The 14,907-nt window shown below is 37.3% G+C and overlaps 3 protein-coding genes across 9 annotated transcripts; 1 reads left to right on the top strand and 2 right to left on the bottom strand.

Annotated features, from left to right (window-relative positions):
- The first annotated feature begins 720 nt into the window (after positions 1-720).
- Positions 721-5,370, top strand: LOC147284440 (Remorin family protein). 5 transcript variants are annotated; one of them, XM_086245414.1, is made up of 7 exons: positions 721-962; positions 1,076-1,151; positions 1,229-1,303; positions 1,449-3,496; positions 3,712-4,105; positions 4,305-4,386; positions 4,967-5,370. In XM_086245414.1, exons 4-7 carry the CDS (start codon positions 2,992-2,994, stop codon positions 5,171-5,173), a joined length of 1,188 nt encoding a protein of 395 aa, XP_086101540.1. In that variant the 5' UTR covers positions 721-962; positions 1,076-1,151; positions 1,229-1,303; positions 1,449-2,991; the 3' UTR covers positions 5,174-5,370. The 5 variants fall into 5 exon arrangements, with proteins under 5 accessions (XP_086101540.1, XP_086101538.1, XP_086101536.1 ...); XM_086245412.1 differs by having other exon boundaries at positions 1,076-1,126; positions 1,229-3,496; XM_086245410.1 differs by having other exon boundaries at positions 1,229-3,496.
- Positions 5,371-6,276: 906 nt separating this feature from the next.
- LOC147284439 (RNA-binding (RRM/RBD/RNP motifs) family protein) lies at positions 6,277-11,136 on the bottom strand. 2 transcript variants are annotated; one of them, XM_086243582.1, is made up of 14 exons: positions 10,962-11,136; positions 10,633-10,764; positions 10,451-10,540; positions 9,753-9,818; positions 9,521-9,586; positions 9,288-9,373; positions 9,121-9,166; positions 8,840-8,894; positions 8,379-8,455; positions 8,078-8,240; positions 7,849-7,976; positions 7,665-7,769; positions 7,152-7,304; positions 6,277-6,777 (listed from the first exon to the last, which is right to left on the bottom strand). In XM_086243582.1, exons 2-14 carry the CDS (start codon positions 10,648-10,650, stop codon positions 6,715-6,717), a joined length of 1,116 nt encoding a protein of 371 aa, XP_086099708.1. In that variant the 5' UTR covers positions 10,651-10,764; positions 10,962-11,136; the 3' UTR covers positions 6,277-6,714. The 2 variants fall into 2 exon arrangements, with proteins under 2 accessions (XP_086099708.1, XP_086099707.1); XM_086243581.1 differs by having other exon boundaries at positions 10,977-11,135.
- Positions 11,137-12,484: 1,348 nt separating this feature from the next.
- LOC147284438 (triacylglycerol lipase OBL1-like) lies at positions 12,485-14,575 on the bottom strand. 2 transcript variants are annotated; one of them, XM_086245046.1, is made up of 5 exons: positions 14,444-14,575; positions 14,034-14,230; positions 13,880-13,913; positions 13,144-13,748; positions 12,485-13,001 (listed from the first exon to the last, which is right to left on the bottom strand). In XM_086245046.1, exons 2-5 carry the CDS (start codon positions 14,193-14,195, stop codon positions 12,768-12,770), a joined length of 1,035 nt encoding a protein of 344 aa, XP_086101172.1. In that variant the 5' UTR covers positions 14,196-14,230; positions 14,444-14,575; the 3' UTR covers positions 12,485-12,767. The 2 variants fall into 2 exon arrangements, with proteins under 2 accessions (XP_086101172.1, XP_086101171.1); XM_086245045.1 differs by lacking the exon at positions 14,444-14,575 and having other exon boundaries at positions 14,034-14,412.
- Between the last annotated feature and the right edge of the window lie 332 nt (positions 14,576-14,907).

The raw sequence follows: 14,907 nt of genomic DNA, 5'->3' as shown, positions 1-14,907 counted from the left end.
AAAGAGAAAGGGAAAAAGAAGGAAAGATATAGAGGAGAAGAGTGCCAAAATACCCCTCAAGTTGGCTGAACCACCATTTAAAACGGCTATAACACCGTAAGTGTAAATCTAAATCGACGAAAGATATAGGGGAAAAGAGCGCCAAAATACCCCTCAAGTTGGCTGAACCACCATTTAAAATGGCTATAACACCATAAGTGTAAATCTAAATCAACCAGAATGTCGACCAACAAAATGACCAATATTGAAGATCGACCAAAATCTGTAAAGAATTAATTATTATTTGATGAACAAGATGAACCAAAAAGACATATCTAAAACTTCATCTCATTAAATTCAGATCTAAAACCTGTATAGATCAACAACTACAAGTAAGGCTGAGTCGGAATGACCGAAAATCGACCTGCGATTACCAAAAAATTGACGTGGGCAGTTGTCCGAGAGAGTCGGCGTTGAAAAGAGAATCGAACCAACCATTGCGGTATACGGTAACAGTTTTGTTAGTCCTACACCGTCGGTTTACCGAACCGATATATATTTATGTTTTTTAATTATTATTTATATTTTTTATTGATTGTGGGTCGTTAGATGGAGGGTGCATGATCATTATCATGCACTCTACACCACATGATAGTTTTGATTTGGTCCAAAACACAACCAACCAACACCATAACCCTCTCAAAACACTTTCATTTCTTCAGATTTAGAATTCGAAGAGAGAGAGATTGAAAAACCAACCCGCCGCCAAGCCTCAAAATTGACCTCCGACCACCGTATCGTCCACCAAAGACAACCATCAAACACCATTTTCCTCTGATCTACCTCTCATCACCATTTTCTTCAAAACTGTCTAAATACTCCAAACCCGACTCAGTCTCAACTTAACTCAGTCTCTCATCTCACACTCTTGACTCTTGACTTTCGCATCCAAATCTCTCAATCTTTTATCTCTCGCACAATTGGTAAGTGGCCTTCCTCTTTGTGCTTCTGATTCTAAAATTAGGGTTTTGAATTTAGGGTTTCGGTTTCTAATTTGGGGGAAAGTTAAAATTAGTCATTAATTACGTATTTGTAGGTTGAGGGAAGCTCACGAGGACTTCAGTTGGACCTGGCTAGTGCTTGGAAAGTTGTGTAACTGCTCTATTCTTGAAGTTAGGTTTTTAAAATTAGGGTTTTTATTTGTAATTTGGGGGAAAGCAAAAATTAATTATTAATTACTTCATTTCAGGTTGAGGTAAGCTCACAGGGACTTCAATTAGAACAGGACTGCAACACCAGCAATTTGTACAAGGCATGCAATGAGGTGAGTTGGGAGTTGTATTTTGATAATGTGTAAAATAGAAAGGGATTGGTAATTGCAGATTTCGTGGGATGGGATGGGCTGGAGCGGAATCGCTGCTAATGGCGTTGAGTTCTCAAATGCAACATCGTGATCAATGTTGTTGTAGAGGTAGAGATTGACGAGAGCCGTGGGTAAAGGCGTCGTCGTGTTGGCTCTGATGGAGGCGCAGAAGATGGTTTGCAACTTCTGATCTGGAGACCGGCCACCTCACCAGCCTCCCTTTCTTTCCAGAAGAAGGTGCAAAGTGAGAGAACAAAAATAGAAAGACAAAGAGAAAAAAGGAAACAGATAGAGATGGAGGAGAACCACCACCATCAACGAGAATCACGTCATAGTGGTATGAGGTTGGGGCTGGGATGGAAGTGGGTTGCTAGTAATTTTTATTTTTTATTGTGTCCTTTATTGCTTTTTTGTATTAGGTTATATTTGTTATTTCACAAATTAAAAGTGAAGGTGTGTAAAGAGACAAGAAAAAAAAAAAAAAAGGTGTGCATATAGCATTCCTCTAAAAATATGTTTTAAAAAAAGAGGCTCTAAAAGCAATTAGGGGGGCTGATTGGGTTATTTGGTTAATTTCTCATTTATTTTTAGTTCAACAGTTGATTTTTTATCTATTCTTGAAGAATGTTGTGTTGGAGATAGATGAATGCTAACTACTTTATCTATTTACCTGTTTTCTTCGCATTCTCATTATGTAGTGTAATCTTGTTTTTTAGATTATCTTTTAAAAAAAAATTTTGTAAAAAATTAACTAAATAAAAAATCATTTAGTTATTTAATTATTATAAGCAACTCTCTACTTCTCTAACTACTATAACTCCTAACTATTCTTCTTTCTCTTATGGGACTTGAAGCCAGGTAAAGGCAGTCTTGGACTGAGGGGAAACTCAGTTAAATAATCAGTCATCTACCCCCGAACAATGTGATAGTGCATAAATTAATAATTTTATTTTGAGAAAAATACCAATGTGATAGCATATTGATTATTGATAGACCTCATGGGCCCATCCCACCATGACCTACTGCAGTGCATGTCCTGGCCGCTCACATGAATATAGAGAGGTTCAGTGTCTGAATCACCGACCTGCCAGCGAGAGTATGTCCTTGTCTCCCACATGACCATGAAAATGCTACAGAAGTTACATTTCAGTAATTCACAAAACAGCAATTTTCTTTTAACACTAAACAATATAAGTATGGTATAGTCACAACGAAGAATGCTAGCTAGTTGTCTCTCCTTCATATTTTCTCTTTGTGCGACTGTTGGACAAGGATAGCAAAGAAATAGTGAGCCATCAAAACTTGTAACTATGCTCTTGATTTGGACAAACGATCCCATATATTTAATGCACAATTTGTCTCCTTCCCAGTGTCAAAGTCTTTGATATGATTTATAAGTTTGGCAGGTATAAGAAATTTCATATGTGAATCGAGTGGTCCAAATCCAATCAAATTCAAGTACACAAGGGGATGGCCACCCCGCCAAAAGCAGGCCCAAAAAAGCCAAAACTACAGCTGTGTCAAAGACAACGAAGCATAGTAACTTGGCCTTGGCCTTAGCCTTCAAAATCTTCCTTATCGAAGGTGAACAAAGTACATTAGGCAATTAAAGACCATGCTTAATTCACAACCAGAACCAGTTTTGCAACATGAAGAAAGCTTCTGCTTCCCATGACAATCTGGGGACCTTTCCAACCCAAAAGGGTTGGAGTTCCGAACGTGTGCCACTGCCAACAAGAAGTGGACAGAGGCGTATCAGCGGCGGCAGTGGCGGCGCCGCCTCTTTGATGGCATTGAATGGTGGGAGGACTTTGCCTTCAAAATGGGAAGATGCTGAGAGGTGGATTTGCAGCCCGGTTTTGGGATATGGTGATGGCAACAAGAGTACTTCGTCACATGCTCATCATGCTCAGCAGAGGCGGCCAAAGTCCAAGAGTGGTCCAATTGAGCCTCCAGGGGCTGTGTACTACTCCAATTATTCGCCTGCAAATCCAGCTTTTGAGACTGGCAGTGTGAGAAATTTTACCATTGGCTCCCCATTTTCAACAGGAGTCTTGGCAGCTGATTGTGTTAGTCTTCACTATGGTAGTGGCGGTGGCGGTGGAGGAAGACTGGGACGATCGACTAGTGTGCTTGGATTGTCAGAATTGCACAGTGAGTAATGTTCCCGTCACATATCTAACATGTTATGCTGTCAGACAGTCTGATAAGAGAAAGTTTTCGCCATCATATACTCGATTAATCATGAAGGGTTTAGGGTCTGATTTTGTTGCTAGAATATGTATTCTTCTGAATGATACATAATTTAAAACTAACATATTAAATCCCATATATTGGCTTTGTTACTGTGGACCAAATTAAATGTGCAGATGAGAAGCTTGATGATAACACAATGTGTGAGGAACAAGCGATTTCGCGTGCTGTTTCACAAAGAGACATGGGAACCCAAATAAGCCCAAAGGGTTGCCACCTCCACTCATCTCCCGAAAGGAGACAATCATTTGCTCCCTCCTCTCCTACACTGCTTTCTATTGTGGAGGAGCAGAAGCAGCAGCAGCAGCGTGACCATTTTGCCAAGTTAGAGGTCAGAGAAGTGCAGGTAGACAATCGAGCCACTGTTGTCATGGAGTCTAATAATAGACGCAGAACTGGAGACACCAGCAGAGTCCCCCCAGACCCAGATGTTAATGACTTGTACAAATTTGCTGTTGAAGACCAAGCTTCATCTTGGAATATGGCAGAGGCTGCTATGAACACTTCAAGGTATGTTCGTTCACCAACTTTTAGATTTCATTGCGATCAGCTAATCTTCAAATTGTTGAGGAAACATGTACCAAGAAATTTAAAGTGTTTTGAATTATTGGTTACTTTGAACCATTTGCACCAAGATCTTAGCTAGGATGGTTGATATGTTCTTATGCATACAAATTGATATTACTAGGAATTTTTGTACTGTATGCAGGTTGCAAAGAGAGGAAGCCAAGATCACTGCATGGGAGAACTCACAGAAGGCAAAAGCTGAGGCAGCACTTCGAAAACTTGAGGTTCTTCTATTTGAGCAATCTTTGAGTTATATTTTTAATGGGAAATTTACCATATATCTTAAGGAAAATAATAAATGTTGAAAGAACCAATCCATTTCCAAGTGTTTTCTTCCCTTTTTTGTTTTTTTATAGGGATTAAATGTGATTGTAGGGAGTTACTAAGTGTCATGAGTTGAACGTCTGTCATTTTAACCCAAAAGACTAGCATGTTAAGTGATGCTACCAACCCACCCATATAAATCCCGTACCGAACCTATTCTTATTTGATGTGGGATTCTTGTCCATGACATATTCCCCCATTAGAATACGCCACACTCTCACTGCAGCCGGACCCTCTACCTACTCGTCCACCCTTCCGCGAGAAATCCACTATCCACATGGACATATCTCAATATGTCCATTATCAAAATGTGGGTTCTTAAATTCCATTATCAAAATGCTGTTCTTCAAAGTCTTATTTGATGAGATACTGATTCTTCCAATGCAAGCATAAATGTCTCATAGTGTATGTATGCATAAGCCAACTATCCCAGGGGCATTTCTTGTTTAGACTTTACTAACTACGAAGTTGGTGTTCCAGTTGAAATTGGAAAAGAAGAGATCGTCAACAATGGACAAGATCATGAAGAAGCTGAGAAAGTCACAAGTTAAAGCCCACAAGATGAGAAGCTCAGTGCCACTTAAAGACGGCCATCAAGTTCCCAAAACTTCAGCCAAGGTTCCATCCTTCAGTAAGCATGTCCAGATGGGTTGCCTGAGCAGATGCTATACCTGCGACGCATTCTAATTCTTTGTGCTCTTTTCTGCTAATTTATTCGTCGCACCAGCTAACCCGGTGGAGTTTACATTCTGAAATATATGAATCTCCTCCATGTCAAATTTTGTTATTTTCAGCCTTATCCTGCATTGTATAGGACCTTGCGGCTTAACTGAGAATATGAGAAGAGAGTGAACCATTTATAGAACTTCAAAGCATATTGCAACGACTGCGTATTGTTCATTTTGTTATGCTCGTGGATGATCTAGTGCTTCTATTTCTGCTCCTACTAAGCCTTTTACCATGGCATTTGGCATTGCCTTCATTCTAATACCTAGTCTTTCTTTGTGCATATGGTTTGAAAAGGCCCAACACATTGTGGCAGTAGCATATGGGTATTTGGTACACAAGTCCTTGATGCAAAAACTGCAGAATGTAAGACAAAGAAAGGCAAGAAAACCGCATATATGCTTATGAGCTTCTCCAGATTCGACTTCAACTTCTGCATCCTAAGGGGAGCAGATGGACTAAGGCAACAACAATCTTATTAGTATTACAATGAACCTTAAATCCCCTGCTACATATCACTAGGACGATTCCTGGGGCAGCACACTCTAGAATCCAATAATATAAGTCATCCAAACTAGGTATGACCACAGCAAGATGCTTAAAATGTTCACACTGGGCCCTTTCCCTCTAGTCTGAACATTGCAGAGCATGAGAAGGCCAGGATAGAGGTGTCCTTAACATTCCTCATTTGGCAAATCTGAAACTGAGTCACCTAGTTTTCATCTTAGATAATAGATGTCCCTGCATGGTCCAGAAAATTTGTTTATCCAAGTCCGCTGCAAACAAATTATTCTTGGTTGACTGCAATATATACACAATTTCCCAAATGAATTTCAAGTACCACAAATCCCACCTGCCACCTAAAGTTCGGGAATCTACTTTTCACCAAATAATAATAACAATAGTGCTAGATATCTCATATTTTTATACCACAATTTTATACCACCTTATGTGACAACTTACATGACATTTATACATTGGACACTAAAAAATAAAAATAAAAATCCAAAAAGAAAAAAAAAACAGTCCAATAAAATAATAACACGTGAGATGGTATAAAAATATGGTATAAAAATGTGGTAAGTATAGCATTATTCTAATAATAATAATAATCCTGTTTTCATACATTACCCAAAACAAAAAATGCAGCTGAATAAAATTTAAATGTCATCACCATAAAGCCACCCAGCTTTGCAAGAAGCCATAAATAATCCTTGAAGTGACATAAAACATAGTGATTTCATGATCCTGGACTTGCCAGCAGGCTAATTTTACAGATTCAAACATTCCTACCCACCTATATTTTCACTGGATAATAACATATGAATCCGTTTGGAATGGAAACCATCTATAAAAAGTTCAGAAGTTGACAAAAACATTATTGGGGAAGTCAACTATGGATGTGATCCATAAACTTGAATAAATTCACTAGACAAAACCTGCATGGCATTTTGTTGACATTCCTAAGGATCTAGTGCCCAGTTTCCAGAGCCACATTTTCTTTAATATGGCCTGTACCTCCAATCTGCTCTTGATGGTCTTGCACTGCCAATTCCATAACCCCACTGCAAAATTAAGATTGCACCATGTAATATGTTAGTAAAGGCCTAAGAAAATTTGTTTGCTTTTAGAAATTAAAAATTTCATCCTTTTGTTTCGGAGATTCACCAAAAATAACTCAAAATTCTTGATAAGTAATTAACTATTACATCAATGCAAAAATCACATTAAAGAAAGGAACCTACCCTTCAAGGACACAGTATTCCTCACAGCTTACGAAAAAATAACAAAAACGCATAATACTATTGACTATATCTACAATCCTGTGAAATTTCTGTGCAAATCACATTCGATCAAAGTCATATGTATGACTGGAGAAATATTCCATATCTTTTGAAATCCACCTTGTGGACACAGAATTCATATAGGATATACTCACATCATCAAAATCCAGACTTCCATACATCCTGCCATAGGTGCGCATAGGACCTGGACCAGGACCACCATAGCCACCAAAGGTCTCTACATTATTCGCCATAAAATTTCCACTTGTACCAGCTTCATCTAGAGGTGTGGCTGTATCTATTGCAACCTGCAGAACAAAATATCAAGTAAAATTCCAAGAGTAATGCCCTACTCTTGTCATATCACATCATGTGACAAATTTTTTTAGCTTCAGAGGCAATATAAAATTACCAACTGAAAAAAAGAGTCAAGACAAGATTTTGTAAGTATAGAACATCTAGGTACATTTAAATAGTGTGGGCTTGCAGCTGTTTCAATGAACAACAATGAGGCCGTGTTTTCTGTTGTTGGGTTGTCCCGCAACTGCCATCTTACAGAAAAGTAATATTTTTACCCTCCTTTGTGTGCAAGTTTGATGTTTGATGTGGGTGGATCAAAATGAACCATAAATTAACAGGCACAATGATGATCAACTTCCGTCTAATACCTGCTGTCCACAAATCTCATGTGACCTTCGTGATACACGTTCTGCTACACCATCTTCCCCGAAAGTTACAAAACCAAATCCTCTATGGCCAGTTCTTTTGGGGTCCTACATAATTGAGCATTCACACATTATCATATTCCACTATTTCATGAATACAGTTGATCATAAATATATGTTATCTTACCCTTGGAACATAGACATCTAATATACGGCCGAATCGACCAAAATACTGGCGGAGATCTTCAGCGGTTGCCTCCTGAGGAAGCCTACCAACAAAAATCTTTTTTCCCAATCCTCGAGCAGATTCCCCTCCTAATTCAACACAAAAAGATTAGAACAAAAAGGAAATGACTGCATGACTTAATATTATTCACATAAAGTCCAGCAATCTTGTAACTTGTAATAGTACTTACTTCCATAAACTGGTCCTGGTCCTGGCCCTGGCGCTGGCCCTGGATGGTCATACAAGGTAGGAGCACCAAGTGCTGCATATCTAGTTGCTGCTGAGATATATGCATTATATGCACCATATCCACCGCCCTGTGGCATTCTGCCTACTGGTCTAAAGTCATCTTCCTGAAACAAAATATTATATATCTTAATGAAATCTTATCATTATAAACCGCATTTTAACTTAAAAAGAGAATGGAACTTGTTCTAAACATAATTATAAAAAAAAAAAAAAAACTAAATGTTGGCTATGCTGTAGCTTGCCTTAGGTGTTGCTCGATCAACAACTACAGTGGAACCTCCTAATTCATGAGTATCAGCCATCAAACTTTCCACCGATTCTGAAATATGGAGAACATTTATTTCATTAATATTTTTTCCTCCCAAAAAAATAAAAAAAGAAATCAACCACAAAGCACAATTATACTATCAGCTCCCAGGTTATCCTGATGAAGCCAACTCATTACATTCATGGTGATTAAGACTACTGTTTCCCAGGAACAAGCATTTTTAAACCTATAGATCTATGTAATACAAGTCAATTACTTGATGAGAAAAATTTTCCATTATTTATAATCACAAATATAAGGTCCATACAGTTTACAATCCTTATTTTGAAAAATATAATAAATAGACATCTTACAAAACCTAAAATCAATATTAAAACAAAAGAAGATATCAATATTTAACTGCAAGGTACAAAAGGAAATGTGAGATGGTCTGACCTGCACTTTCAAAAGTTATAAACCCGATTCCACGATGCATTTTTGATCCTTGGTCCTGAAAGAGCACATTTATAACAACCATAGGATACCAAGTCCAACCCAACAGTACTTGCTAACATAAATGTGTGTGTTAGAGTACATGTGTTAATTGGTCGGTGTGTGCATGTGTATAGGCATACATACACGCATAACTAGACTTTAACACACATGTACAGAAAAGTAAAAAAAATCATGCAACTACATCATCAAATGTCAATTAGAAAAGGAGATGGATATAAAACCTTTGGCATGTATAAATCTGTTATATCACCATATTTCTCAAAATGACTGCAAAAGAGATTCAAAGAATCACCAGGTTAATACCATATCATGGCTCACGAAAAGTGATAAAAGAACTCAAGAACAAGTAACTAACATATTGTAGCATCAATAAATTACATTGAATTACCTTCGGAAGTTTGCTTCTGTCACAGATTGTGGGATCCTTGCAACAAATATCCTGGTAACCTTTCTTGCAGGTGTTCTCATCTCCTCCTGCAAAAGGAAAAAATAAACAATGAATCAATGTTGGCAGAAAAACAGCAAAAAATGTTACAGAAAGCACAATGAAACATACACGAAAATTATGTGTAACCCAAATAAAAATATCAGAATAGTAAAGCAATGCTGAATTTATAAAACCTTTGGGGTAGCCACTTTAACTTCTAGCATTCTATTGCCAAGAAAGTGCTCACTTGATGATACACTCTGTAGCCAAAAAAAAGTCAGCTATTAGACATTTGATATACTGACTACGGACCTTAACATATGTATGCTTGCAGTAACTAGCTGATCATGCAATAATGCACAGAAACAGTGAAATCATTTTTTGTGGATATAAACAGAATCCTAACAAAATTCAAACCCAACTCACCTTGGCATCTTCAGCTGATGCAAATGTTACATATCCAAATCCACGAGACCTGCCAGTTGACCTCTCCTAAAATCATGGAGAAAAATGAAGTAACAAATACTTGTAAGGTCCCAAAATAAAGTAAACAAATGCAAAAATGGGTAAAATAAAAGAAGCCTGTGTTTATACTACAATTGTAATTGCAGTAAAAAAAAATCGGACCAGTATAAAATATCTCATGGCATTATTTTGCCCTACTTCTACACCATAAGTACGAATTTCAACCAAATCCTAATCCAGACAAGTATCACGCACAGACCCATAAAAGTAAATGAAAACTTATTGTTATTGGTAAACTACGAAGCAAATAAACAAGAGAGTGAGGTAAATTAACAGTCCTGGACAATAACAAATCAAGTTCAGAGAGAAATGATATGCCACACGAAATTTGCATCATATAAGCTCCTCTAAGTCATATCTTGTTGACAATGGTGTCCTAACAAAAATGGAATTCGCTAACTTAAAAGCTGACACCATGACAGACAAAATAACATCCAAACCAGGTACAAAAGAACATCCGAAGTGCAAAAAAATCATCGACAAGAGTGCTTCACAGGAATAATTCAAGTACTAAAGCAAAAGAGGAGCACACATAAATAAAATCTCCACAAGGGCATGATAGTAATAAAGAAATGAAAAGGGTTGGGTAAATGGCTAACCTTCATGACAATGCAATCCTCTAATTCCCCAAATTTGCTCATATACTCTCTCAACCCTTCCGTATCAATATCCCAGGGAATGCCCAAAACCTGAATTTCAATTACAGAGCACACAATGTGAATAAAACTAAGTAATTCTCTCAGCCCATTAATAAAAATGTAAACTTTTTCCAAAAACTAACCACCAGCTTGCGGTCCATGAGGTACTTGAAGAAGGCAGCGCCAAAGGGGGCAGAGAAACCCTAAAATTGAAAAAAGAGAAAGCTTTTGTTCTTCTAAGCACTCTCTCTCTAATAAATCTCTCACACTCGCTCCTGCACATGATAAGCACACCTCTTTCTCACACACAAGCGTCATATACCAAATCAAACTCACCATTTTCGCTTTGTTTTTTTTTTTTTTTTTTTCTGTATTTTTTTTTCTTTTTTAATTCGGCTGTAGCTCAAACAAAATTGGAGGGATATAATTAAAGAAAAACAAAAAATAGGGCATAAAAATTTCTTCAATTTACCCGCTGCTCACTAACCTTGTGCAATCAATCAATCAATCTCTGGGATTTTCAAAACCCTAACCTGACCTTCCCTCTCGCCCGCGCTCTCTCTCTCTCTCTCTCTCTCTCTCTCTCTCTCTCTCTCTCTCTCTCTCTCTCTCCCTCCCTCTCTCGCGCGCGCTCTCTCTTTCTCGTTCGCTCGCTCGGACCTCCACGCACACTTTGGGCCCTGTTTCACCTACGGTCCGTGTCTTTTAAACGAGCTTATGGTTACTTGTGGATAGAGAGCAAAAATCGGGTGGGTGAAGGACCACCGTTTTAAATGCATTTTCCCCCTTTTTCAAAATATTATTAAACCTCTTAACAAAAAAGAAAAAAAATATATATATATATATATGCATTTTCTCCCTTTTTCAAAAAATACATATATATATTATGAAACAGTAGTGCTAGACATGCCACTATTTTTTTTCCAACTTTTATTTCTCAACTTACATGACTAACCATAACATGTATTATGTAAAAAATTATTTTGTATAATCATAGCACTAACTATCACGTGGTGTAATCAGTTCATATGATATAATGGGTAAACGACGAGTTTAAAATTTTAAATTTTAAAGTATAGTATTAATAACGTTCATATATATCATAACACGTAAAATTATTACATCACGTATCATATCTAGATTTTCATGAAAACTCTTATTACTATATTTTAATGAAAACTCTTATTACTATATTACTACCATGATGTGAAATGTAATTAATCTTGTTGATGTAAAATCAAATTACTCAACATAGTTTTTGAGAAATTTACTAAATTATCACATTTTAATAAGCCATAAATAAGTAAGGCCGACTTTGTAAATATTTAAAAGACTAGTATTTTGGGCATGCAAAAAGTTTAGAGTGCTCTACACTTGATTTTGTGGTCTATAATGTAATTGTTAATATAATTGACGATAATGTAGTCAATATGTATCGGCAAATCATCACTAGTACTCGTCTCCTCCAAACTTTATCAAAAAGGCTCACATTTGCACATAACATCTCCTCAAACATGTGCATCAGTAAATCAGTAAATTCTAATATATTCTCAAATCACATAAGTAATGACATTCTTTTGCCTTGATTTTTATTTCTGATTCGAATATATCTTTAGTGATTTTTTTTTTCTGGACAGTCAGAGATAAACGATGTCAATGTGTGAGAGAGTGGTTCTGAGATCTCAACCATTTCTATATAATATATTGTGTGAGATGTAATGCTGCTCATACTTAATCAAGGTTTTGAACCCAAATCATATTATCAATGCATTTGCAAGGAAGAACTTGACCATGCTTATGCCCTAATTATTTTCGCGCGACAGAGTTTAGATTATGCTCATACTATTGTGTGAATTGAAGATGGTGCTAGTTGACTTATGCCAGTCAAACATGCTTACATGCTGTAACTTTTTGGATGAAATTTAATGTATAAATCGCCTTATGACTTTCTTAAAAATAAGAAAAACAGGAAAGGAAGAACTTGACCATGCTTGATCGATCTTTCAACATATTTATTAAACTAACACATACCCCATTCATTAGAAAGCCCAAACGCTTAAACATGAACAAAAAGGAAAGCCCAACAATATGGCAACGAAGGAGATGGGCCAATAACACTGCATAAAAGCCCAAATCAACAACACCCCATTTACATACACACGTACGTACGACACCCCCTTCATAGACAAATACTAAAACACTACATTATTATTATTATTTTTGGTTCAGATACTAAATTACTAGATAATGGGGGATTTTTGAAGCTAGCTAGCTAAATTCACGGATACCCCAATCGGGTTGCATTAACATAATCCGGGGGATTGTGAGCTGTAAACCCTGGTCCAATGAGTCCAAATACCCTAATCAATTTGAGTACCCAAGTTTCTTTGTACTCCGGTCCTTTTATGTGTGGAATAATAAAGCTTCTTATAAGCTCCCAAACTGCAGTTAGGTGCTGGAAAATTGCCTCCCTTGGATTAAAGTAATTCTTGTTTGGTGGTTCTTTGAGTATCTGCATGAAATTAATAGACACATAATTAACCCTCCATAAGCGTCACGTTTGATTACCATGCATAAAATTAAATTAATTATCCCCCTTTATAATATACATGTACGTGTGTGCCTGAAGAATTGACATTATATAATGTATATACCTTTTGATGATAGAGGCTGTTATAATAATGGCACTTCCCAACGTGCTTGGCCAAAAATATATGATCATCAAAGGGTATCCTAGAGAAAAAATCGTTACTGTAAACAATCCTCTGGTAGTTGATATCATGATGCTTCATTTCTTTCTTCATGAACTTCTGAAATTCTTTATCCCCAACCCTCGGTTGCCCGAATGTATAAACCCCTTCCAATTTGTCCAACAACAATGTTTCCTCGTGGTATGCCAGAATGGCTGCAAACAAAATCGCCAGTGCCCCGCCCAAGCTGTGACCCGTGACTACGAATTTCGTGTTCTTGTCGTGCAGCACAAGATTCCTCAGACGTTCTCTAAGCGTGTAATAGGCTAATTGGTGATCTGGCTCGAGTTCCTTAGGCCAACCTGCTCTGGTTAAGCCTAGGGCTTTCATAAACCCAGCATGCACTTTTCCCATACGACCGTGCTTGTACCAGGAAATATCAAAGTCGGTACTCCAGTCATCTGCATTGAAGAACTCGGTACCTCTGAAGGCCACCACGATCAAATGATTATTAGGGTCCGTTTGATCACGAAGCAAGTAGGCTTGTGTTGTATTTTTCTTTTGAAATTCTGCCACAGAAATTGGTGGTCATATAAGTACGTACATGTATATTAGTGTTCAAATCAATCAATATATATATACATATATTTTTACTTTTAAACAAGAAACTGGTGGTGCACATTTGAATATCATTACTTACCATTCCAAAAGTTAAAGAACTCAATCAGTTCCATCTGCACCAAATTACAAAAATATATATTAATTATTATGGTTATATGTAAACTCAATTAATTAAGATTGTCTTTAATTGCATAATTATATATCACAATTAAATAAAATCAACTAGCTTGTACCTTCCAATGATTTTGGACTGTAGCTTTAATGAAAGCTTCGTTCTCATAGGCTATTTTAGCAGCCATTGCTGAGAGTGCTCTATTGTATCTGATGGGATGAGCTGCCCGGTCTATGGTCGAATCCAACTCTACTCGGGGGTCTGCATGTCCTACAGCAGACATGAAAGTCGCAGATTTTCTATATTCCTTTACTTTATCTGTATATATATCACTTATCAAATTTAGTCACCTAATGGATGTGTTACATTATTTAGTGAATAAAATTTAGTAAACGTACAAATTTAAATTTGAGTGTATCAATCAATTAATACTATGAGTAGTGGTCGATAGATAGAATGAGATGGAGTTGCATGCATGAGATAATAGCTAGTTAATTAGCTAGGTCTAGTTTAATTGGGAGGACTACGTACTGTTCCTCTGAAAAGATTCTGAAACATCCCAGGCCAGTTTTGCATAGGAGTATTGAGAAGGTTGAGCACCCACTCAAGCCCTAAACCAAAATATCTCATGGGTTTGGCCACCCATAATAAAATCATTTGCAGTAGGAGAGAGAGAACTATGAAGCCTCTTTGTTTGAGATTTTGCTCCTCCTCTTCCTTGGAGCAGCAGATCATGGCCTCGTCTTTATTTTCTGCCAGGTAGCCGGACCAAAAGAAGCGTAAGAGCCTGATTGGACCGGCTTTCTCTGGTCGAAGCACCCAAAACTTTTCGGAACCGCAGGAATCCATCGATTAGGAGCAAAGTAAAGAAAGCAATTAAGCAGGCCAATTTGGTGGTGGTGGTGGTGTTCCAAAGTCATGCAAGCACACTATTTATAATGCTTTTGCATGGCCCGGTACGTTGTCGTTTAGCGAGACTAGCTACTGTTCTTTGT

This window comes from Dryas octopetala, chromosome 5, assembly GCF_963921425.1.
Source record: "Dryas octopetala chromosome 5, drDryOcto1.1, whole genome shotgun sequence".
Lineage (NCBI taxonomy): Eukaryota > Viridiplantae > Streptophyta > Magnoliopsida > Rosales > Rosaceae > Dryas > Dryas octopetala.
This window is presented reverse-complemented; position numbering and strand designations above follow the sequence as displayed.

Bases quoted from the DNA above. Each gene is read 5' to 3' on its own strand.
- LOC147284439 (XM_086243582.1), bottom strand. The intron at 8,895-9,120 runs GTTTTATATCCA...GTGCTCTTTCAG, and splicing joins CAGATTTATACATGCCAAAG to GACCAAGGATCAAAAATGCA. The intron at 7,305-7,664 runs GTATTAGACGGA...TTTGTTCTGCAG, and splicing joins ATGAGATTTGTGGACAGCAG to GTTGCAATAGATACAGCCAC.
- LOC147284440 (XM_086245412.1), top strand. From the start codon at position 2,992: ATGAAGAAAGCTTCTGCTTCCCATGACAATCTGGGGACCTTTCCAACC. The intron at 3,497-3,711 runs GTGAGTAATGTT...TTAAATGTGCAG, and splicing joins TGGATTGTCAGAATTGCACA to ATGAGAAGCTTGATGATAAC. The intron at 4,387-4,966 runs GTTCTTCTATTT...TTGGTGTTCCAG, and splicing joins CAGCACTTCGAAAACTTGAG to TTGAAATTGGAAAAGAAGAG.
- LOC147284438 (XM_086245046.1), bottom strand. From the start codon at position 14,195: ATGTCTGCTGTAGGACATGCAGACCCCCGAGTAGAGTTGGATTCGACC. The intron at 13,914-14,033 runs GTACAAGCTAGT...AATTTGGTGCAG, and splicing joins CAGTCCAAAATCATTGGAAG to ATGGAACTGATTGAGTTCTT. The intron at 13,749-13,879 runs GTAAGTAATGAT...TTTCTGTGGCAG, and splicing joins GTTCTTTAACTTTTGGAATG to AATTTCAAAAGAAAAATACA.